A 24,253-nucleotide genomic window follows, 5' to 3' on the forward strand; every position below is an offset into this window, starting at 1 on the left:
TAGATTGGAAGGTGGAAGGTCATTTTCAAAAACCCATAAAAGGGGCTCATTAATATATGAACATTTTTGAGCATAGTGAGATATAATTGTCACCATCTCTCCCTTTCTCTCCATCTCTCTGCAGTCCAGTGCACGGAGCTCCCCTAATGCCCCCTTGAGCTCCGCCAGTAGCTGGAACAGCAGGCGCTCCAGCTGGAACAGCCTAGGCCGAGCCCCCAGCCTTAAGAGGCAGAAACATCAGTCTGGTGAACGGCGCTCCTTGCTGTCTGGTGACGGCCAGTCCAGCTCTGATGAGGGGGATGCAGGAGAGAGCGTGGGGGGCATGTCTGAGGGTGATGATGCCTCCCTTGCCAGGACGGACTCGCTGGGCCAGAGGCCTCGACACAGGCGCATGGAGTCCCTGGAGACACGCAGCTCATTTGATCTCCATCCAGACACCCTGCAGGTGCCGTACCCGCACCGCTCTGGCAGCATCCACAGCGCACGGCCACCCAACTTCCTCAGCAATGGAAAGACTTCTCCATCTGCAGCAACCACACAGCTCTCTTTGGATGAACACCACAGCGAAGATGACAACGCAGACGAGGAAGGAAACCTGGTGAGGAAATCTACACTTGATTTATTACTGCTATTTCTCTGTTTCTCATGGTAGATTTGTCACAGATGTCTCAAGTTTTTTTTTTCTGTTTAATTCACTGTTATGAAATTGCAGGATAAAGTACTTCTAGATCTTCTATTGGTCTGAAAGAACTTACTGGTCATATAATCTCATGTGGTCATCCGTCTTTTAGAGTCGCAGGGCTCGTCTGTACAGATGGCTGGAGCACAAGCAGCCCGAATGGTGTCGGCAGAGGGTCACCTGGTCCCTTTACCTCTTCCCTCCAGAGTCACGGTGAGGATCTATTGCTTTTTCTTTAGCTGATAAGATCATCTACGAAATTGACAGTGATGAAAAGTATCTTTGGCATTATGTTTTCATTGAGGAATGCCCACCATATACAGTTAAAGCAAAATTAGTAATCCTCTTATGATTTCCTATTTTTTTCCCCCAAATATTTCCCAAATTATGTTTAACAAAGCAGGGAATTTTTCACTGTATTTCCTGTAATATTTTTCTTCCATGGGAAAGGCTTGTGTCTTTTAGTTTGGCTAGAGTAAAAGTGGTTTTAATAATATGTTACAACCAGCTCCAAGTTGCAACACTAGACAATACGGACCAGGTAAATTGAAAAGAGAAATGATTTATTAAAGAAAGTATAATTAACAAAAGTATTTAAAGCAATCAAAGTCAGTATAAATGGAAGTCAGTAGTGAAAAGCATGTGTATAGTAGTGAACTAAGCTCATGATCCAAAACAAACTCAAATAAATAAAAAGGCCGGGCAGGGACGTCTGGCTAATCGAGCTCCTCTCAGAAAAGAATGTTAGATTCTTCTATAGGCACCACATAATGGATCTCAGGTGAGATGACCCACCCACCAATCTGCAATCATGCAATCTCTGCAAATCACAAAACACAAACAATAAAGTGGTCCCACATGGGACCTAGCATAAAAAATTCTATATTATTAGTCCCCTAAAGTAATATTTTTTTTCAGTTGTCTACAGCAATGTTTCTCAACCATGTTCCTGGAGGACCGCCAACACTGCATGTTTTGGATGTCTCCTTTGTCTGTCACACCCATTACAGATCTTTTACTCTCTGCTGATAAGCTGATGATCTAAATCAGATAGGTTTGGATAAGGAGATTCAGAAAATGTGCAGAGCTGGTGGTCCTCCTGGAATGTTGTTGAGAAACACTGGTCTACAGAACAAACCATCATTATACAATGATTTTCCTAATTACCCTAACTTACCTAGTTGACTTAATTAACCTTAAGTTAACATTTAAATGTCACTTTAAGCTAAATACAAGTATCTTGAAAAACTAGTATCTACCATGTACTGTCATCATGGCAACGATTAAAGAAATCAGTTATTATTAAATTAGTTATTAAAAGTGTTATGTTTTGAAATGTTAAAAAAAGCTGTTCATTCCGTTAAAGAGAAATTGGTGAAATAAAATATACATAAGGGTAAATAATTCTAACTTCAACTGTATGTATTAATCCCTGTGGTTTAGTTTAGTTTAAACTTTATTGTCTGTTCTGTTTGGTGCAGAAATCTGTCTTTAACACTGGATTTAAGACAACAACTGCATACTGTACATACAACCATACAGCAATCACACAATAGCAACAGTCATCAAGACAACAACATAAGTTAAAAACTTAAAAAAGCCACATGCATATTACTGCAGATCATTCTTGACAACCACCTTATTCACTTCAAACAGTGATCTGATTTAACACAACAACTGCAATTGGGATAAATGACTCTTTATAAGCATTTCTTCTGGCTTTAGGAATTCTAAACCTGCGTCCTGATGGTAACATTTCAAAAGCTGAGTTAAAGGGGTTTGTGTATTATCTTTAAAAATTGCAATTGCTGTTTCTTCCACAAATAGAATGTGCAGCGAATGTTGTTTGTGACCAGTTATCTTATTTGGCTGATTGATAATTCGCGATAATTTCTTCTTCTGTTTAAGTGTTGTGTTAACAAACCATGAAACAATATTATATGTGAGTACACTCTCTATTAATAATTTATATGCCATGTTTAATGTCTGTGTACTAACATTAAAATACAGACTTGCCTTGTTAAAAACAGCCTCTACATTATTATCAAAATTCAGTTTATTGTCAATAATTGTGCCTAAATACTTAAAATTTAAGTTTTCACTTTCTGGATTGGTTGTTAGATGTAATTAATTGATACCCAGTACAATTTCTTGTTTGGTGTTGGTGTCTGTACGCTGCCAACCTGTTTATATATGGACACAAAAAAATACAGTACTTGGAGGCATCCTGTGGTATTTGGCACAAATACATTAGCAGCAGATTATTCAAGTCTCTTAGGTTGGATTAAACTTGCCTGACACATCTCAATTGGGTTGAGATCTGAGATTTCTTGAAAGCTAATGAACACCTTGAATTTTTACACCACGATCTTCAAATCCTTTCTGAGCACTTTCTGTGGTGTGGCTGGGTGCATTATCCTGCTGAAAAAGAGCACACCAGGTACAGATAGGTGTTTACCTGGTCTGCTGAAGTTCTAAGCTTTGTAGCATGTGAGAAATGTACCCAGTGTTGTAGAGCGGAACAATGCCCAGAGCATCACAGTTTTGTGTGACTAGTGCCACAACAGACTTTCTGTTGACTTGTTCCAGATAGAATAGTCTTTGGTGCTTCAATGAGCCTCAGGTCCTGAAACCCTGCTGCCAGCTTGTGGTTTGTCCCTCTTCGAAACACATTTGGTAAATTCTCACCACTGCTGTCCAGGAGCAACCCACATACCTTTGCCTTGCCTTGCCAGAGATACTCTATCCCATGAATCTTTCCATAACAATCTAGCCCTTATTACATTTATTCAGATCTTTATTCTTGCCCACTTATCTTGCATCCACACACACTGGTTACAAGAAATGATGAAATGTGGATGAAATGTCTAACCTAGCAAAACCTTATTATGTGTCCTTGTTAGGAGATGATCAACAATATTTCATTTAGCTTGGATTGAATCATTGATGTTTTGGCTCATCAATGCATATCAGTGGTTCTCAACCAAGTTCCTGGATCTTGTTTCAGTTATTTATTGAGTTAGGACTGCATATATTTCCATTGTATCTTTATAATACATAATAAATATGTTGCTGTTATATGTTATTTTATAAAATAACCTGATGTATGCTAGTAAGTTGGACCTCACTAGTTAAACATGTAATAAGATGTCATTTTAAAAAGTCATTGATTGGTTTATTGGGTGGACCTGAATAGATTTACATGGTTTAATGTTCAGAAAAAAAGTGTCCATTTAAATCATATTTATTTACACTGCATATTATTGCAGCACCCATGTCATTCTGAGATGTTCTGCTTATCTGTAAAGCTCCTACTTCTGACAAGCCCAAACTGATCTGGCCAATCAAACACTTTAAGATTAATTTGGAAGTTTAACACTTCTAAACACTACTTGGAAGTTTTAAAAGAACAGGTAATACTGGTATTAGTTTTGCTGTATCAATTGGAGACAAATTCAGATTTTGAAATCATAAATTTTATCAAATCATAAATAACGTTGCAAGCATGACTTCAGTGAAACAATTCACAGAGATTTTTTTTTTACTCTCTAGAAACACAAAAGAAACCCATATTATTAATTGAAGCCTTGCATACTGTGCATATGAGCAGTGGTTATGTTAATATTTCAGATTGTGACAGACACTTTGATTGAAGTGTTTTAGCCAGCTCTCTGTAAGAGAAAATAAATGCTTTCTCTTGGAAATCGTAAGTGTTATCATGGTATATCATTATAATGAACATGTGTAGTATTGATATAATGGGCACGTCAAAATATAGTAAATAATTATTTATTATTAAACTCTTACAGGGCTTTTTAAGAACATTCTTGGAGGCTAAATTAGTTTGCTTAATAGTTACAACATTAACCTTTTCACATGTTAAGTGGGCCTTTGACATGCTGATGTATTGACAGAAAATTAATTTTACAGTTATCGTACGCTAGCGATGTGCAATATATGGAGCTAATAATATGGAGCTAATAATATGAATTGTATTAATTTGAATTATTGACAATTGTAACTTAATAAATCTGAATTTTTATATGGCGTTAAAAATTATTTTGAATTTGAATTTCCTAATTTTTATTTTAATTTCATAACTTCAATATTGAACTTCTGAAATGTAACACAACTGAATGTTTTAGGGAAGATTTTTTTTTTCTAAACGTATTTTCAAACTTCAGATTTTTTGTGTTCTGAATTCATAAACTGCAGATAACCAGTTTGTAAAAATAGTTTCAAAACCAGAAATTCAGATCATGAAATTCAGATTCAGCAATAAATAGGTCAGGGGTCATCAACAGGGAAGAATAGACGATCACCGAAAAGTCAAAGTAAGAATCACTCGCCTCTGCTTGATTCATGGTTATGGATGAATTACAGGGTGCGAATTATGAGGGTGGGGGGCTTGGGGGGTCTGGAAATAGATAAAAATAAACGCTAACAGTAAATTTAAAATTTTAAAGCAACTGGCTGCAAAGAAATTAAGAGTTTATTCACCCTCAGTGAATGAAGTGCCAAATTACTTTTTTAAGTTCACTGAAGAAGGCTGGTTTAAGTCAAGTATACTTTATGAAATAAGTTGATTCAACTCAATTTCAAAAAATAATTTGGCACAGTTTCAGCCACTGAAGTTTAAAAACTCAATATTTCTTTGCAGCCGGTTGCTTTAAAATGTAAAAACACTTAAATGAAGAAATCAAAATTTTACATCTCCTCAACAGATTTCATTATTTTCATTGAACAAACAGTTCTAAACGTAGTTTTCATGAGTAAACTCAACACCGAGCTCAAAAATATGTTCACCTAACTTAGAATTTTAAACTGAGTTAACAATTTGTACGTTGGAATTTTTACTGAGTAATGCAATTCACTAAATATCTTGTTATTATAGTAACTTTTTTTGTTAATAATGTGATAATTATAATGTTATTAAATTATTTGTCAATAATGTGATATATCGCGATAGATACACACTTCAGTTATTAATTGCAACAAAAGCCTTAAATGGCCTCTTTTAAAAGCCATTGGCCAAATCATATCTCTATTTTAATCTGTTGCTTCACGTGTTGCAGAAATTCTTAGGGTTGGTACTGTAGTGATGGGGTTACGCAACAGCAAATGTTAACTTAATATATAACAATGGTAATATCTTTACCAATATATTAAAACAAACATAAACTTATTAAAAAGCCATCGAGGATACACATTCTCCAGCAGCCAAATCCCAAAACATGCTGCTTATTTCAGGAGATGAGGTAAATCCTATTTATCATTATGTGTCCCCGTAAGACCTGGAAAATACCTTCATTAAGATGCTTACGGGGTGCGAAATCTCCTGCACTTTCAGTCTCTCCTCAGGCATCTTCTCGGTCTTCCCCTTCCTCTCATCTCTTTCCAGTGCTCTCCATTTTCTGAAATGCATGTCGGCTCACATTAAGCTCCATGGTGGCTTCACTTATTAGAGGGAGAGGAGAGGAAAGGAGACCTCAGCATTACATGTTACACTCTGTCAGCGCTTTACTAATTAAACATCAAACAACCTCAGATCATCCTCCTCCTGCTGCTTCCTGTGCGAGCCCTGGATGATGCAAACTCGCACCACTTGCACATTTTTGTGACATTCAGATCGGTGTACATTGGTGTCACCAAAATCAAAGCTAAAAGGCTTGTGATTTTTAGCAGGATCTCTGTCTGTCTTTAACATGTCAGAGGTTTTGTGATTTTGACTCTTTGTTCTGATGATGTTAATCAATGCGTTGGTTGTCAGTTTGTTATCATACAACTTCAGATTCAGGAGATCAAACATGTCACATTCACACAATAAAGGTGTAATGAGATGTATTTTTGTATTTTTCTATACAGTTCTTTCAAAAATGTTTTTACCAAAGAATATAAATATTCTTTTTGACAACATCTTGTTGACTTAAATTTTTGTAATGGTCAAAGTTGAATTTTTACCAGCTAAAGACAAATATACAGTTGAAATCAGAATTATTAGCCCCCCTGAATTATTAGCCCCCCTGTTTATTTTTTGCCCAAATTTCTGTTTAACGGAAAGAATATTTTTTCAACACATTTCTAAACAAAATAGTTTTAATAACTCATTTCCAATATCTTTGCCATGATGACATTAAATAATATTTTACTACATATTTTTCAAGACACTTCTATACAGCTTAAAGTGACATTTAAAGGCTTAACTAGGTTAATTAGGTTAACTAGGCAGGTTAGGGTAATAAGGCAAGTCACTGTATAATGATGGTTTGTTCTGTAGACTGTCAAAAAAAAATGTGCTTAAAGGGACTAATAAATTTGACCATAAAATGGTTCATAAAAATAAAAAACTGCTTTTATTTTAGCCAAAATAAAACAAATAAGACTTTCTCCAGAAGAAAAAATATTATCAGACATACTGTGAAAATTTCGATGCTCTGTTAAACATCATTCAGTGCTAACCACTGAGCCACCATGCCGCCTTTTATTATTATTATTATTATTATTATTATTATTATTATTATTATAATCATCATTCATTTTCTTTTTTCGGCTTAGTCCCCTTATTAATCCGGGGTCGGACTTATCCAGCCTTTGTTTTATGCAGCGGATGCCCTACCAGCTGCAACCCATCACTGGGAAACACATACACACTTATTCACACACATACACTACGGACAATTTAGCCTACCCAATTCACCTGTACAACATGTCTTTGGACTGTGAGGGGAAACCGGAGGGAGAACATGCAAACTCCACACAGAAACGCCAACTGACCCAGCCGAGGCTTGAACCAGCGACCTTCTTTCTGTGAGGCGACAGCACTACCTACTGCGCCACTGCGTCGCCATTATTATTATTATTATTATTATTATTATTATTATTATATTTTACGTGTTACTTCCAAACACCTATTATTTTCCACTGAGAATTATGCATTGTGTAAGCCATGACAATTTACATTGAATATTTGAATAATATGTGAATATACCGACTATTCGATGTAACATTATGATGCCATCAGAAGCATCTCTGTGAAGTTGCCTATGAAGTGACTGAGTAACTTCGAAGCAAAGCAGCATGGGATCTGCCTTAGGTTTCGAACCCAGCGTTAAACTTTTCTCCCCATTTCACCTCGGCATGACCACACTCTCAGCATGAGGGATCAGGGCTGAGAGAGGCACTGGGTTTGCCGTCTGTTCCCACACACTGCTGTTCTGAGCATAAATTCTTTAACATCAGGCCAAGTCTCAAAGACATTAAAGAGAACTGAGCACTATTTATTCATAAAAGGAGTCATGCGGGCACGATGTAAGTTTTATGCCTGACACACAACCAGCACAGGTTTGTCACTGGTAGTAGGCAGTAGTCTTGCATCAGGGAATGTGAGGATAAATTAAGGATGTACAGTATAATACTTATAGTATAATATAAAAGTAAAATGTTAAATAAATTAGTGGTAAAGCAAGCAAGAAATGTAAATTCTTGTCTGAAAAATGCTCTAAAATGTTCTAAAACATGCTAGCTTCATGCTAATAACATATTGTCAGCAATATGCTATTATAATAATATGCAGTAATATAACAGTATAACAGTGAGTATGTTCATATGGACACCGATGATCTGATTTAATATGATTAAGACCAGAGATGCCCAAAGTAGAGTCCATTGGCTGAAGTTGGCCCATGGTAACCTTTGATTTGCCCTGCCGTCCCATCGGAAAAAAGAGTGAGAATGAAGTCATCTGCGAGCAAATCAAGGCAGGAGCAGCTTGACTAGTGTATTCAGCATTAAACTCTATTGTGTTATAAATGGGATTGTTTATGTTTTTGCGGTAATAAGTTCATTATAAATTGTTTAAAATATACTGGATTATTTAATATGATTTAAAGCAACGTTTTCTTGTTTTTATTTTTTTATTTTTATATTATGGAATAAATTAGCTAATTCCCTTACGGTTTGCTATATATTCAACCCACAGCCCTCAATCGAGTTTGTTTTTTTGCCCTTTATAAGAAAAATTTTGGCCACCCATGATTAAGATAATACTCTGATTAAGAGTCAGCGATTTAAACAGCAATTTTGATTAATTTACTCTGATTAAGGTCATAATCAAACTAAACAGAAATCACTTTAAGGTATATTTCATACACACATGGCTGTTTGACACTATTGTTTGCATCTCTTGAGTCAGTAAAGGATCACAGACACACACCGTGAAATGCAAAGTTTTTTTCTCCCGTTTGATGTGTGGTATCAAATTCCATTTAAACAACACTCTTCCACCAGTCCTTAATTCGTACTTGCATCCAATACCTCAGTTTGTCACGGGGCATGAATGAAATGCTTCTGAATGAAAGTGAAACTGCTGAACTGCAATTAAAGGCAAAAAATTAAAAATGAAACACCCAAAATTGCATGAAACTCCAGAGGAAATGTGGATAGCGTGGTGACACAACAACATTAATTGATGTGCTATAACATGTAAAATGGGATCATGAAAGAAACATTTAAAAAGTAACTCATATAAACACCTTAATCATATTATTGTTTAATTCAGATTAAGGCAAATAATTCGATTACTGATGTCCCTGTAAACATAGTCAATGTTAGAAGGATGTTAGCAACATGCTAACAACATTTTTATTCATATTAGAGACGTTAATAAAGTGTTATTTATCTCAGCTAAATAAAACAAACAAGAAATGTAAATTCTTGTCTGCAAGATGCTATAAAAATGCTCTAAAACATGCTAGCTTCATGCTAATAACATAATGTAAACAATATGCTAACAATGTTACAAGGATGTTAGCAACATGCTAACAACATTTTTATTCATGTTAGATACTTGTTAATAAAATGTTAATTTAGCTTAGCTACATAAATAAATAAACAAAACCCTGACTACATGTTTATATTGTGCTAATATGTTAAACCTAATAGAAACATGGCAATCTGTGGCAATTCCCCATAATTATCATTTATGATGCGCAAACTAATGCATGCTAAAAATATGTTAGCTACTGCATGTTAGAAACATGCTGATTCATGCTAGCAACATGATGGAACATATTAGCAGTGTGGTAAAACACTGCTAGCAAGATTTTAAAGATGCTAATTCATACTATGTCATCTAACATGTTAGAAATATACATATAAATATAAATTAATATTTTATAACTTCAAACTTCAAACCTTAAAACGTTTAGCTCTTCAATAGTCCTTTAGAATCTTTTTCCGACCTGGCTACGAAAAGACAACATTCAGGTCTGTAATTAAAATGTACTCTAATAATAATAATAATAATAATAATAATAATAATAATAATAATAATAATAATAATAATAACAATAATATTATTATTATTATTATTAAGAAGAAGAATATATTATTATATATTAATTTAATTATATTTTAATATTATAAAATGGCACAGCAACAGCACCCTCATATTGTTTTAATTCTGCGGATTTATATAAACATATCAAAAATATTGTTAATAAAGCCAAGAATGGGTGCTGTTCAAAAGTTTTAGGACAACTTTGATGCAATGTTTTAATCCACTTCAAATGTTGAGTAAAGAATTTCTCCATTATATATTAAGAACAGTCATACAGGTCTCAATAAGCAACAAACTTGACCTCTGTGACTCCTCTTTAGTTGAAATCACTTTCAGTTTATGATCCGCATTATTTGCATCACTGTTTGCATCACTCAGCCCTCTATGTCTGCTGTGATTATGTCTTGCAGGTTTCGTGTGACATGCAATAAAATCATCACCCACAAGATGTTTGACCATGTGGTTCTTGTCATCATCTTTCTCAACTGCATCACCATCGCCATGGAGAGGCCCAGAATCGACCCCTCTAGCGCTGTGAGTGATGTAACCTCATACAAACACACACACATGCACGCACACACGTACTCACACACTCACTCATGTAATTCAAAACAACATTTGCTGAAGGCAGAACTGGTCAGGTCATGGAGACACTCATCTGACAGTGATGTTTGCTTCATTTTAATTACAAATTGCAATTTCTGTATGTTTCTGCATTTTTTAAATGGATTTTACAGGAGAAGGATTTCAATCCATTCAAATATTTCTGAAAACAATCGTGTGCAAATTTAAATAAATGAGGTCCCTTGCTTTATTAGTCCTTCAGACTTATGTACTGTAGCATTATTTGTTAACTTGTTTTCATATGGGACAAGAGTCACAGTACATCAATGTGCTGATAGCTATTATCTAATGGCCCGTTTCCACTAAGTGGTACAGTACGGTACGGTTCGGTACGTTTTTATGGCCATTTCCACTGTCAAAAGGAACCTAAAACGAACTTACCGTACCACTGTTTGGTTACCCTTTGCAAAGGGTACCTAGCATGACAAAAGGGTACCAAAAGGCGGAGACGTGCAGCTGAACGCTATTGGTTTACAGAGATACGTTACCAGCGCATACACAAGCAGCAGAATAAAAACAAAGGAACCGCCATTTTAAAAAACACAGCTGAGACATTACATCATAATAATATATACATATATTAACAAGCCATGGTCGACCTGAGCTTAAACAAACATTGCCGTCGTCTTGATGAACAGCCACAAAGCCAAGAAAAAGAGCAGAATAAAACCCTGTGCACTGTAGTTGTTTACAACGCCATCTAAAGCTCAAGCGGTTCCCTTTTTTCGAGAGAGCTCACCGCACGTCTATATTTGAAATAACAAACTTCTTGAGCTGATGATAATAACGTGCACGTGATTATTTGAGTGGTTCGGACATCCAATCCTTTCAGAAATGGACAAACGTGAGAGTGAAGAGCGACAAAAACAAAGGAGCAAAAGATTTTTTCAGCAACATAGAACATGAACAAACTGCCATGTTTAACTATTATCATCACCTTTTGGACTATTATGAACTCAGATAGATAGAAATACCTTCTAACAAGAGGTTACAAAGATACAGATGAGAGGTTTGCACTGACTGTGGGCTATTGCGTGTCATTTTTGAACCCAAATAAGGACCAAATGTATGCTGTGTGTAGTTATTCTATAATTGGTAACATATCTTGTAAGGGTCTGTATGTGTTCATATATATTGCATTTATTTTATATAATTGCTGACATTACAGTAGACTATTTCACAAAGGTTAGTAATAAACATTTATACCCAAGTATTTATGTGTATAAAGCATCTGTTTTGTGAGAAGTGGTCTTATAGCCTGTTTCAGTGGAAACGGGTTATAAGACCACTGGGGGTCTTTACAAACCTGGACGGTCATACGTTATTCTTAAAATGCATACAATTTTTTAAATAAATTGTATTAACTTTTTTCTTTCTTATCTTTTTTTCACCTTTGAATATGGTTGCTACTACTGAGAGTAAAAACAAATGTCATCTGTTAGGCAAAAAATAAAATACATACGTAATAAATAAAATCCTCTCTGTTGGCAGACATTCAGAAGTAGCTGTGTATTGTGAGAAAACAAATATTTTGGCAGATAAATCACAATTGTAATGTAATTGTAGCATAGTTGAAGTTTTGAGGGTAATTGTTTGGCTAAAACCATCCAACTAAAACCTTTTGTATTGCTTAAATTGAAATAAATGTCACTAGCAATATAAGACAACATATAATGTAACTACTGTAGTTACCAAGTTTGACTTGATGTACTAAAATAACTAAAACCAAACCTGAAAGTATAAGTAATGACAAAAACACAAAGCTAAACTCCAATTAAATTAAATAAGAAATGAAAAAAAGAATTTGTAATAATATGCTGCTTTAAACCCGTTTAATTGTTTGTATTTGATTATTTGTTGTACAGAATAAATGAGAATGGAAATGAGTGTTGGGACATATTTGGTATTATAATTATATAATCATAGTTGTTATCTAGTTAATTATAATCATGATTAATTCATTATAGTTAGAAGGTCAAAAGTAGCTCTTGACTTAGGGTATTAGACTTTATTGTGAATTAATAAATTGCAGAAAAAATGTTATATTAAAGCTTGAAAATTGTTTAGTTTGTTAATTGGTTAGTTAGTTAATCAGTTTTGTCATACTTGTCATGTGCTTTGTCATAAGGAATGTCAGCAACACTTTACTATAAGGTTCCATTGGTTTATTTTATGAATGTATTTTCTAACATGAACAAACAACGAGCAATACTTTTATTAATATATTCATTCATCGTTGTTAACTTTAGTTAATAATAATAATGTTGTTCATTGTTACTGCAGTTCATGTTAACTCACAGTGAGGTAACTAATATTTACAAGCATGCATTTGAATTTTAGTAATGCATTAGTTTGAACTATGATTCATTAGAATGGATTAGTTAGAACTATGATTAACAAATGTTGTACAAGCATTGTTCATTCTCAGTTCATGTTAGTAAATACATAAACTAACATTAAAGAGCCCCTATTATGGGTTTTTGAAAATGACCTTCCATGCAGCGTGTAACAAAGCACATAAAAACATCCAGCTGAGGTTTAAATCTGAAAGTGCACCGTGTTTAAAACGATCAATTCTTTAATGAAATAGTCGACTCAGAGTTGAATAAATGAATCGTGTAGAGTTTGGATTTTTTGCCTCAATGCGTCGACGTTGATACAGTACATCACCAAATATGTAGTACCAATTGCCGGTAAAAACATGAACGGTCTTTTCTCTTCAGACACTAGTGTTCAAAACCATGTTAAAAACGCAATGCCGTTTGTCTTTGCTATGGCCACCATCAGATGTTCCTCACACGTGCGACGTGGTCAGTTTTCTAAATAGTTCAACTTTTGCTACTGTCTGATTTAATACTGAGTGTGTGTCATTGTTATTACCTGGGTTTAGGTTTAAGAGTTGAGTAATATGCTGGTGTTTAGCTGCATTGCTTTATTGCATTTTTGCCTTGGGCTCACACCTATACTCTGCACTCTGAGTACTTTATAAGCGTATCGTGCCCAGTCGACCAATCACAACAGGCTGGGTCATCGGACCAATCAGTGCAGATTAGCTTTGCGCTAAGGAGGGGTGGGAGCAAATGAATTGCTGAACAAATCAGATGGGAGTCGTTGGGATAATTAGGTAAAAATAAATGCATAATATAAGACAATAAAAGTGTTTTTTTGACCTTGCATGCAAATCAGCATGTTGTTGGAGACTCCCAAAACCAAAATATGACCTTTTATAATGCAAAATAGGGGTTCCTTAACTTATTGAACCTTATTGTAAAGTGTGACCGGAATGTCCAGTTTGGCATGCCTTAAGTCTCTATAAAATGTTGCCCAGAATTTTCACCCTCTTGTCTATCAAAAGAGGACATTTTCAAACTCTTTATTAATTCACTGTAAAGTCTGTCAACCCAAGTCAAGAGCTGCTTTGGACCGTCTAACAATAATGAATTAATCATCTGATACCATATTTTGGTTTAGAGTCACTCACTAGCTCTCATTCTGTACTGGAAAATCACTGACAATATGTCACTGTTATTGTTAACACTGAGCAAAATTACTGCCTACTTTAAAATGTGCCTTTTTGATAACTTACACGAAATTCAGAATAATTTGAACAGTTAGTATATAGTTGGTTGTTTGTTCCATAGTACAACGTTTTCACCTTGTCTGACTGGTTGTTCATTTAAGGACTAACACTAAAAAAGTGGATTATTAGGTGATTTGGGAGTTAGTTTTGTAGTTCTTTTAGGATATTAAACGTGAACAGATTCAATTTGTTATTCATGCTTTCTTACAGACCCAAAGGAGACAATCAGCTCAGCTTAAATGCTTTGCTACATCTCATTATCACTTTTGTATGTTTACTACTTCCAGCAGTTGCATCCTCCCTCAGGACAACTACTGTAAGACAGAGAAGAGCAAGAAAAGAAAGCAAGAAATTTGTGTTTTAGTCGAGCTAGTTATGAGGACATTAAGAGGACGTTATGAGGTACATTTAAAATGCTACACTTTATTGTAGTAGTTGGAAACTTTATTAGTCAAGTATTTATTTGGAAAACTGCTATTTTAGTGACTTTTTTATTTTGAAAAGTAATTTGAAAGCCAATGTCTATTTATTTTAACAGCTGTCAGATTTTCAAGGCACATATTGTTATAAATTGTTGCACATTGACACTTTTCAGTCTCTCATCTACCAGAAGGGGGCAATTTCAAGCTTTTTGTCAACTCATGGTAAAGTCTGTTAACCCAAGTCAAGAGCTACTTTGGACCTTCTAAACAAAATATATAAATTATCTTAATATAATTAATTACTGTATCTTAATATATTATGTGTATCCAAGTTATGTGCAGGGTCACCCCCTAGCACTTTTTCTCATTCATTCATTTTCTTTTTGACTTAGTCCTTTTGTTAATCTGGGGTCGCCACATTAGAATGAACCGCCAACTTATCCAGCATGTTTTATGCAGCGGATGCCCTTCCAGCTGCAACCCATCACTAGGAAACGACCATACACTCTCATTCACACACATACACTAAGGACAATTTTAGCTTACCCAATTCACCTGTACCACATGTCTTTGGACTTGTGGGGAAAACCGGAGCACCTGGGGGAAACTCACGCAAACACGGAGAGAACATGCAAACAAACAAGAACTGACCCAGCCGGGTCGATTGTGCTACCCACGGCCTACTTGTTCTAAAATGTCATTATTTATTTATTTAGCTTTGAGCTGGATTATCAATTGTAAATATACATTAGGTGGAGTGTAGTCTGTTAGAATGAAGAAAATGGTTCAGTTGAGTTTATATACTCACCGGCCACTTTATTAGATACACCAGTCCAACTGCTCGTTAATGCAAATTTAGAATCAGCCAATCACATGGCAGCTGCTCAATGCATTTAGGCACATAGACATGGTCAAGACCAGGGAGGGGGCCTCAGCCCCCTCACCACGGGGGGGCCTCAGCGATCCTGCAGGTGGGCTGCAAGATAGCTTACATTTAACTTTACTATTGTACTATAATTATTTGATTTCATGATTAAATACATTTTATATAAAAATGATTGGTGTTATAGCATTTCCCATTCTCTGTTATTGATTACTTCGGACTCACAAAAGAGCCTCACTGTAAAATACAAACTTAACCGTGGCTGCACTTCCAACCGCTGCATGTCAACTAGGACTACATGTTAAGCTGTATTAAACAAACCGTCACGCAAATGTAAAGGTAACGTTGATTAGAGTTTTAACCAGTTCACACATGCCTCACTTCATTTATTAAAGAAAAGGCCCAAATACTATATATAATATATATAAAGTATAATATATTATATAAATATTATATTATAGGATATACTGTATATAGTTTTTATCAAATGCTGTAGAAAAATAAGATAATAATAGTATAAGCAAAATAAATGTTTTGCTAATAAATAAAGGTTTAAAATAAGCATTTTCTCGAAACAATCAGTTTTTTAAAAAAGTCAGACGTGCGCCTTCAAAAAAATTTTGAAGAAGGAGGTGGGTCCTGAAATGAAAAAGGTTGAGAATCCCTGGTCTAATATAGACTCTCAATATATTGATGCTCAAATACAGTGGTTCATTATGCCACATACACATTGTTTTTCTTGACTCTTTTTTTTTTTATTATTAAAAAATGATGCATTTATAATAGCGCTGTCCAAGGAGTGTAAAATCTAATTGTGATTTTTCTGAAATTGTGATTTTGATTCCATTGTTGATCTTAATTTCGTAAACAGCTCAATATTCTCAATGGTGTGTAACACACTTTAAAAGAAGACAATACAACATGCTTTAACAGTAAATATATAAATAAATATTATGTCTATATAAATATAGCTTATATACAGTGTGTAGCCATTATATATTTTATCTGAATTAAACAAAAATCCCATATAGGGACAAACAAAAATCCCATAAAGGTTGCTTATGAGGGTCACAAGTAGGTCTTTGGAATTCCCACATGGGCTTTCCCAGGTGGGCCCCACATGGACAATCCCAGGTGGGTCCCACATGGGCAAACCCAGGTGGGCCCCAGGTGTGCCCCATGTGGGCAATTCCAGGTGGACCCCACATAGGCTTTGTCTTGCGGGTCCCACATGGGCTTTCTCAGGTGGGTACCCCATGGGCAAACCCAAGTGGGTCCCATATTGGCTATCCCAAGTGGGTCCCACATGGGCAAACCCAGGTGGATCCCACATGTGCAAACCCAGGTAAGTCCCACATGGACAAATGAAAATTAAAAAAATAAAAAAAAATTAACATACATATGTATGTATGTGTGTGTGTAAAATAGATATATATGTTTCATTTTTTTAAATAAAATGCTGTAGAAAAATAAGATAATAACTGTATAAGCAAAAGAAATGTTTTGCTAATAAATAAAGGTTTTAAAATGCGCATTTTCTCTAGACCAGGGGTGTCCAAAGTCGATCCTGGAAGGCCGGTGTCCTGCAGATGTTAGCTTCAACTTGCTTCAACATACCTGCATGGATGTTTCTAGAAAGTCTAGTTAGAGCTTGATTAGCTTTTTCAGGTGTGTCTGATTATGGTTGGAAGTAAACTTTGCAGGACATCGGCCCTCTAGGACCGAGTTTGGGCACTGTATGGATTTTATTCCAATTATCTTGATTTGCTAACTTGAAAAAAGTTGAATAAAATATCAGTTCTTTTTAATATAATTAAATATCAGGATTTTTTATATAATGTAGTTATTAACAAAAAGGTGAATAAACACCTGTAATGGAAATGGGAGACTTTAAAGCCTTCTCACGTGTAATGCTTTTTGAGACACTTTATGTAGCATGGAAAGCTCATTTTCTGTTGTGTTGTTTTCCAGTTGTTTAATTCACCTAATCCAGTTTTAACCATGTGTGCCTCTGTGCCTGCACAATATTTGTTTACCTCCCCCTAAAGACGTCATGTCAGCATTTCACAGAAAAGGGGGAAAACTGCCTCTTTTCCTTTCTTATGCAGGCATGTGAATGTTTTAGACTGGGCCAGATGGCAACATATTTTCTTGATTTAAAAACTCAGATGAAGCAGTTGGGAAGAGATACACAGCAGGATTATTAATGTTAATGAATGTTATCACAAAAACAAAACAGTGAAATTATACATTCTTTCCACAATTTGTGATTAAATAGTAAATTCAATCAGAGAATACAAACAAGACCTAAATTTAAATTATAAATTTGCACCTGAATGAAAATTAATAACAAGTAAATATGCAAAGCTCTCAACAATAGAGGATTTTGCTCAGTTTTGCAAGTTGTGAATTTAAGAGAAAATTCTAAATGGTTTCTGGTAATGACCTGTAACATGTTTGCTAAGGAATGTGCACATTTCAATATGAATCCACAGTGAGAAATGACATTTATGAGTAATTTCAGAATCTCTGGACCAGGTAAAGTCAGTTTTGCCTCATTGTCACTGCAGAATTGTGTAACTTTGGCTGTAATTGAACATCAGCGATGAACTTATGCAAACCATCTCATCTCCATGACAGACTTGATCTATAGTAACAGGTACCTCACTGTGCTCAGATGTGTGTCATCAATATTTCAAAGGGAGGCATTTTTTTCATTTGCGTATGAACAAATGCCATCAGACTCCCCACCTGAGTCCCCTTCTGAAAACAAGGCCTGAGCATGTCTTTCAGTACCCAGAGTAATGGGAAACGGAGGATGAAAAATACCAAGGGGAGTTTTAGCAGCTTTTGATTACTCGTTCTAGCTCTGTCACATTTTCACTAGAAATGCATTAAAATGTGGAAGTGGATCCTCTGAATTACTCAGAGCTGATTGCTTTCGATTCACACTAATTTGCTCATTAATCATCTTGATCAATTTTACTAATTAAAATGTCCAAAACTTTATTTAGGGGACATTTACGCAGCACCATTTTCAACTAAAAACAGAAAACCATTTGTGTTTGGCTATTCATATGCATGACAATGACAATTTGAGGGCCAAGTTGAATCTGGTTTTATTTTTATTTTCTTAAATGAGACCATTAATAGTCTCTTTCTAAACTATAAACATGCTATTTTGTGAAAGCGATGATGTCATTTATCTTTAGTGTTCAGTTTATAGGCATGCAAAAGTACACTACCTGACAAAAGTCTTGTCGCGATCCCAGATGTAAGAGCAACAAATAATAACTTGACTTCTAGTTGATCATTCGGAAAAGTGGCAGAAGGTAGATTTTTTTCTGATGAATCATCTGTTGAACTGAATCCCAATCATCACAAATACTGGAGAAAACCTTTTGAAATCTGCATGGACCCAAGATTCTCATAGAAATGGTGAAGGACAAATCATGGTTTGGGGTTACATTCAGTATGGGGGCATGTGAGAGATCTGCGAGTGGATGACAACATCAACAGTCTGAGGTATCAAGACATTTGTGCTGCCCATAACATTACAAACCACAGGAGAGGACACATTCTTCAGCAGGGTAGCGCTCCTCCTCATACTTCAGCCTCCACATCAAATTTCCTTAAAGCAAAGAAAGTCTAGGTGCTCCAGGATTGGCCAGCCCAGTCACCAGAATTGAACATTATTGAGCATGTCTGAGGTAAGATGGAGGAGGCACTGAAGATGAACTGCTGTACATTATTTCTGTTAAGTGACAAGACTTTTGTCTAAGCAAAGTCAGACCTTGCTTTCCTAATTAAATAATTAAAAATAAAGGGATGATCATATTTTATTTTGGTAAAATAATTGTGATGCACAGGCCATTAACTTTCATCTAAACCACTTCTGAAACCAAATGATCAACTAGAAGTCAAGTTATTATTTATTGTTCCTCAATCTTGGATAGGCGACAAGAATTAGGTAGTTTTTTTTTATTTAAACTCTGTGCTCAAATCACAATAAACAAACACGTTTTTACATTTATTTTTTGGTTCGTTTTCTCTGAATGTTATTCAAATATGTATTTGTGTGCGTGTATGTGTGTATGTGTTGCCTCAGACATCCAGTAACCTTTAAAAGAATGAGAATGAAAGACAGGGGTTGTCTGACCCTTCTCCATCAGAAACCAAACACTGCACTTCCCAGACATGCTCTTCCTCATTCATGAATTCTGACCCTCACATACACACACGGTTCAGTCGACAATGAATGAAAACAAGCCTCAGAGGAGAATGGAATGGCAAAGACGTCAGTCTGTTTTCAGAAACAATACAAACCGCAGCGATGATGTCAGCAGGAGGCTTTCTCTGAGAGAACAGGAGTTTTAGAACATGGTGCCATGACCCACTGAAGCATGCATTAGCAGGAGGTCATGGGAATGATGGCCTCTGGGTCTTACTGCTCAGACACAGCAGGAGAAGGACAAATAATCCAGAGGGAGCTTTTTCACATTCTGCTGTGGAGATCTCCAATGCTTATTTTGCTTCCACACCGTTTATTAGTACAAAACAGCTTTACATCACTTTGCATCCAGAATCTTGGATGCAAATCTGCAAAACATACCCCGATGTTATTTGCAAGCTTGTGGAGTTCCTTAATACCTTATTTGTTACTGTACTTTTCCAGAAAGTATTGGACAAACACAAAGGCCTGTTGGTAAATCCAATAGATGTCACGTCCTGCCTTATGGGATACTTGCATGTAGATCTCATTAGTATTTGAAGGTAGCATAAATGTATGCTGTCATGTTTATAACAATGGCAGTTAGCACTCATGGTCAACTAAACACAGGATTTTCAAAAGTATGTTAAGTTCATGGCATAAGTTTGGGATCTCCATAATGTGTTTGTGGAGGCCACTGTGCTGTATTTAACTGCAACCTTCCAACACATCTGAACAGACATTTTTTATTAGATTTACTAAAACGTTGAGGCAAGAGTAGTGGAGCTAGCTAAAGCTAAACTGCTGGAATTTTGGCCATACAGGAGCAGGATTGAACATCCTATACTCTTGATGACCGAATGCTTTTTTTGACGTTTTTAATTGCTTGCTAGTCTTTTATTGTAAGGACGTCAGCTTTACATTCGACATTTTCCTAAACATGACACTAAGAATGAAAAAAAAAAGGATTGGTTTCTTGACATGACAGTAAGATGGCCATGACAAGCAAGGAAGTTTAGAATATTTAGCTGTTAGTGTGAAGATCTGGCCACATAAGACTAGCGTTGAGTTGCCTATGAATAGCATTTGAAAGTTGAGGGTGGTGGTCAGGTGGTCAATGATGCAGCAAGCCAGCTGGCTAAACATGCAGACCCAGCCTGATTTTTGTTTATACATAGAAAACAATTGCACAAGAAATTAAAAGTGAATAAAATTAGCAAAATAAATTAATAAATAAATAAATTAGAACAAAAAGGACACAGAGAAGGCTGCTGTAGTTATGTGTCATCTTACCTTAGCATTCCCAGTGGGAAGCACCACTGCCTCAAAGCAAGAAGGTCCTCAGTTTCAGTCTTTTGTGTGTGGCATTTGCATCTCTCTTTGTCTGCATGATTCTGGCTAAAATGAGAATCACAATTTGTTTTTCTTAAAATAAAGATCACGATTTTCTCATGATTCTGTAGATGTTAAATAAAGGTTAATATGAGCAGGCTATCATTAATGTTATTTCTCAAACATATGGTAAAACAACACTAATAATATTAGGCCTATGTGTAGGTATACTTTTGGTTAAAATCCAAAATTTTGTATAGACTTGGACTTTTAAGGCTTTGAATTTGTCCTGGTCATTAATGCACACTAAAGTGATTAAATCAGAATACAACTATTCCTCATTTTGAAGTTGAGTTATTATGTTTGACACAATATTCTCTCCCTTTTTAGTGGTAAAATTATACATTTGTCATTATCGGATTCCCTCTTGCATTATATTCAACATTATAAAAAGCTAGGGTAGTTATACTGACACTATGAAACATTTATTCTCCTAGATTAGTTCGATATGTTAAATTGGTAGTAGTGTGTATATAGTATGCATGTGTCCCAATTCTAGGATTGTACAAGTTAATGATGAATAATGCGAATGAATTCCAGGATGAAGTGCACAGTCCTAATCTAAGATAAATCCACATTAAAAGAACATTATAAAGCTTCATGGATGCCATTTTGAAGGCTCGTTCCAATCTGAAGTGTTCAATAGGCCACTAGAATTGACGTAGAATGCAGTAATGTCAAGCGTTGCTGAACTGAATTGTGGGTCCGTCGAGTTGCAATGGATCTGTTGTCCACTGCAGAAGTTGAAAAATATTAAAATTTTCAAGCACCAATGCAGGTGTCGGCCAATAAAATCGATTTATTCAAATACTAGTAGCCAATCATGTTCAATAAAAATGTTAAACTTTTCAAGTGCCAATGCAGGCGTCAGCTAATCAAATCGCTTTATTCAAATACTAGTAGCCAATCATGTTCAATCGTTCAACACCAGAGAATATCGGTATGTCAAAATGAAGGAAAGCTTATTATTATGTTTGGTAATCACTAAGTCTCTTACGATTAATCTTTATACATCTTTATACATTACTGCTACTACTAATACTACTGTGACTTTTTGTGCCTATAGGTGCAAGCTGGATGTGATTAGCTGTTCGATCATGTCAGTGTAAAATTTATAGTTACTTTTTGCCTCTGCTGAAGTGTATTCCAATATGAGTATAGCCCAGTTCACTTTTTTTTTCACAGACTAATGCAACCTGAAGCAACAACATGGTCAACTTTAATTTTTAAATGCTGGCTATATTATAAAATATTATTAGACATCAAGCTGAAGTAATTCAGCAATCGATTCCTCACTCAAAGAAACCATGGTGGGATCTTAGCAGCCCTCCAGTTAACTGGGTCACCCCTAACTGAGACCAGACTAATAACCTTTGTGTAAGCAGCCTGCGTTATTATCCATTATGCTTTCACAATCCATGCATGCCTGACATAGACAGAGCATGTAGCACAGACTACACAGCGAATATTAATCTTTTCTGTCACCTCTAATGTAAACTGCAATTGTGTTCATTTAATGTATGTTCTTTACCTCTTTATCATTCAGTATGGTGGAGTTTATAGAGGAAAGTGGAGAGAGAAAGTAGTGTAGCGAGACCAAGACAGAGGTGTTGAGGTTCAAACCACTGATTATTTGGTTCAGTGGACAGTTTGAGTTTTGATTATTTTATATTAGAACAAAATACTGTTTCACTCTATCGCATTAAGGAAGTATGGTTAGATCATTTTAGACCAATACCAGTGCAGTTCGACTAACATAGATCTGTTTATAAGTGTTTATTTTTCGAAGGATCCCCTTTTTCTCTTCTTTATACAAACATATGCAGCTCTATTCATATGTTCATAGTTAAATAATTACGTCTACATCACTGTTTGAATAGGGCATTTTTCATCCATCCTTCCATCCATCCATCTGTCCATACAGAATAAAAATCATCGTTAGCAATACTACATATTCACAGTATATTTTAATTTAATTTAATTTAATTTAATTTAATTTAATTTAATTTAATTTAATTTAATTTAATTTAATTTAATTTAATTTAATTTAATTTAATATTTATTTAATTTAATATTTATTTAATTTAACTTAATTTAATTTAATATTGATTTAATTTAATTTAGTTTAACTTGATTTAATTAAAAATTTAATTTAATTTAAAATTTAATTGAATTTAGTTTAATTTAATTTAATATTTATTTTATTTAAATTAAATTTAAATTAAATGAAAATTAAATATTAAATTAAAATAAAATAAATTAAATTAAATTAAATTAAAATTAAATATTAGTTTAATTAAATTTAATATTTATTTAATTTAATATTTGATTTTCATTTAGTTTAATTTATTTTAATATTTATTTAATTTAAATTAATTTAATTTAACTTGATTTAATTTAAAATTTAATTTAATTTAAAATTTAATTAAATTTAATTAAATTTAATATTTATTTAATTTAATATGTAATTATTATTTTATTTTATTTTAATATTTATTTAATTTAATTTAATTTAATTTTTAATTTCAATTAAAAACAATTTTCAATCATTAAACAAGAGATGCACAGAAATATACTGAACCATTTTTTGATCTGCTCCTAATGCGCACATGTCTCTCTCTGTATATGTTTGACCTGTGGCGTTGGTGTTTGTGCTGGTGAGTCAGGAATCTGTATATTCGACACAGTTTATTGTGAGATCATGAGGATGAAATCTGTTGTTGTAGAAAGAGGAACAAACAGTACTTGCTCAGGTCAGAGCAGAGAGGTGGAGAGCACAGCACCTGCTGCGTGGGATGGCTGTGAGGCACAGCCAGGAGGGCATCATGTTTGCTGTGGAATTTTTATGCTGATAGTGTTTTCTAATAGCCTTATGTTTATGGATGTAATTTCATGTCTCAGTTTGCTGTAAATGTAAATGGGAACAAATAAACCTCAATCAAAATCAGGTCAAATTTTGGATTCAGGCTTCAGGTTTGTTTTGTCATTTGAAAAAATTACAAATATATATATATATATATATATATATATATATATATATATATTTTTTTTTTTTGTTTTGAACCAGGCTGATTGATGAGCCAGAAAGAGCTACATTTTTACTTTATTACTATATATTTTTATACA

General features: G+C 34.7%; 1 protein-coding gene across 1 annotated transcript in view; it reads left to right on the plus strand.

Annotated features, from left to right (window-relative positions):
- Window positions 1–24,253, plus strand: part of cacna1g (calcium channel, voltage-dependent, T type, alpha 1G subunit) — a 219,791-nt gene that overhangs the window by 102,843 nt on the left and 92,695 nt on the right. The window contains exons 16-18 of the mRNA XM_056470083.1: window positions 125–598; window positions 792–892; window positions 10,427–10,550. Of these exons, the coding sequence (XP_056326058.1) occupies window positions 125–598; window positions 792–892; window positions 10,427–10,550 (699 nt within the window). The remainder of the gene's footprint in view (window positions 1–124; window positions 599–791; window positions 893–10,426; window positions 10,551–24,253) is intronic.

The sequence above is a fragment of the Danio aesculapii genome, chromosome 12 (genome assembly GCF_903798145.1).
Source record: "Danio aesculapii chromosome 12, fDanAes4.1, whole genome shotgun sequence".
NCBI classification, from domain to species: Eukaryota; Metazoa; Chordata; class Actinopteri; order Cypriniformes; family Danionidae; genus Danio; species Danio aesculapii.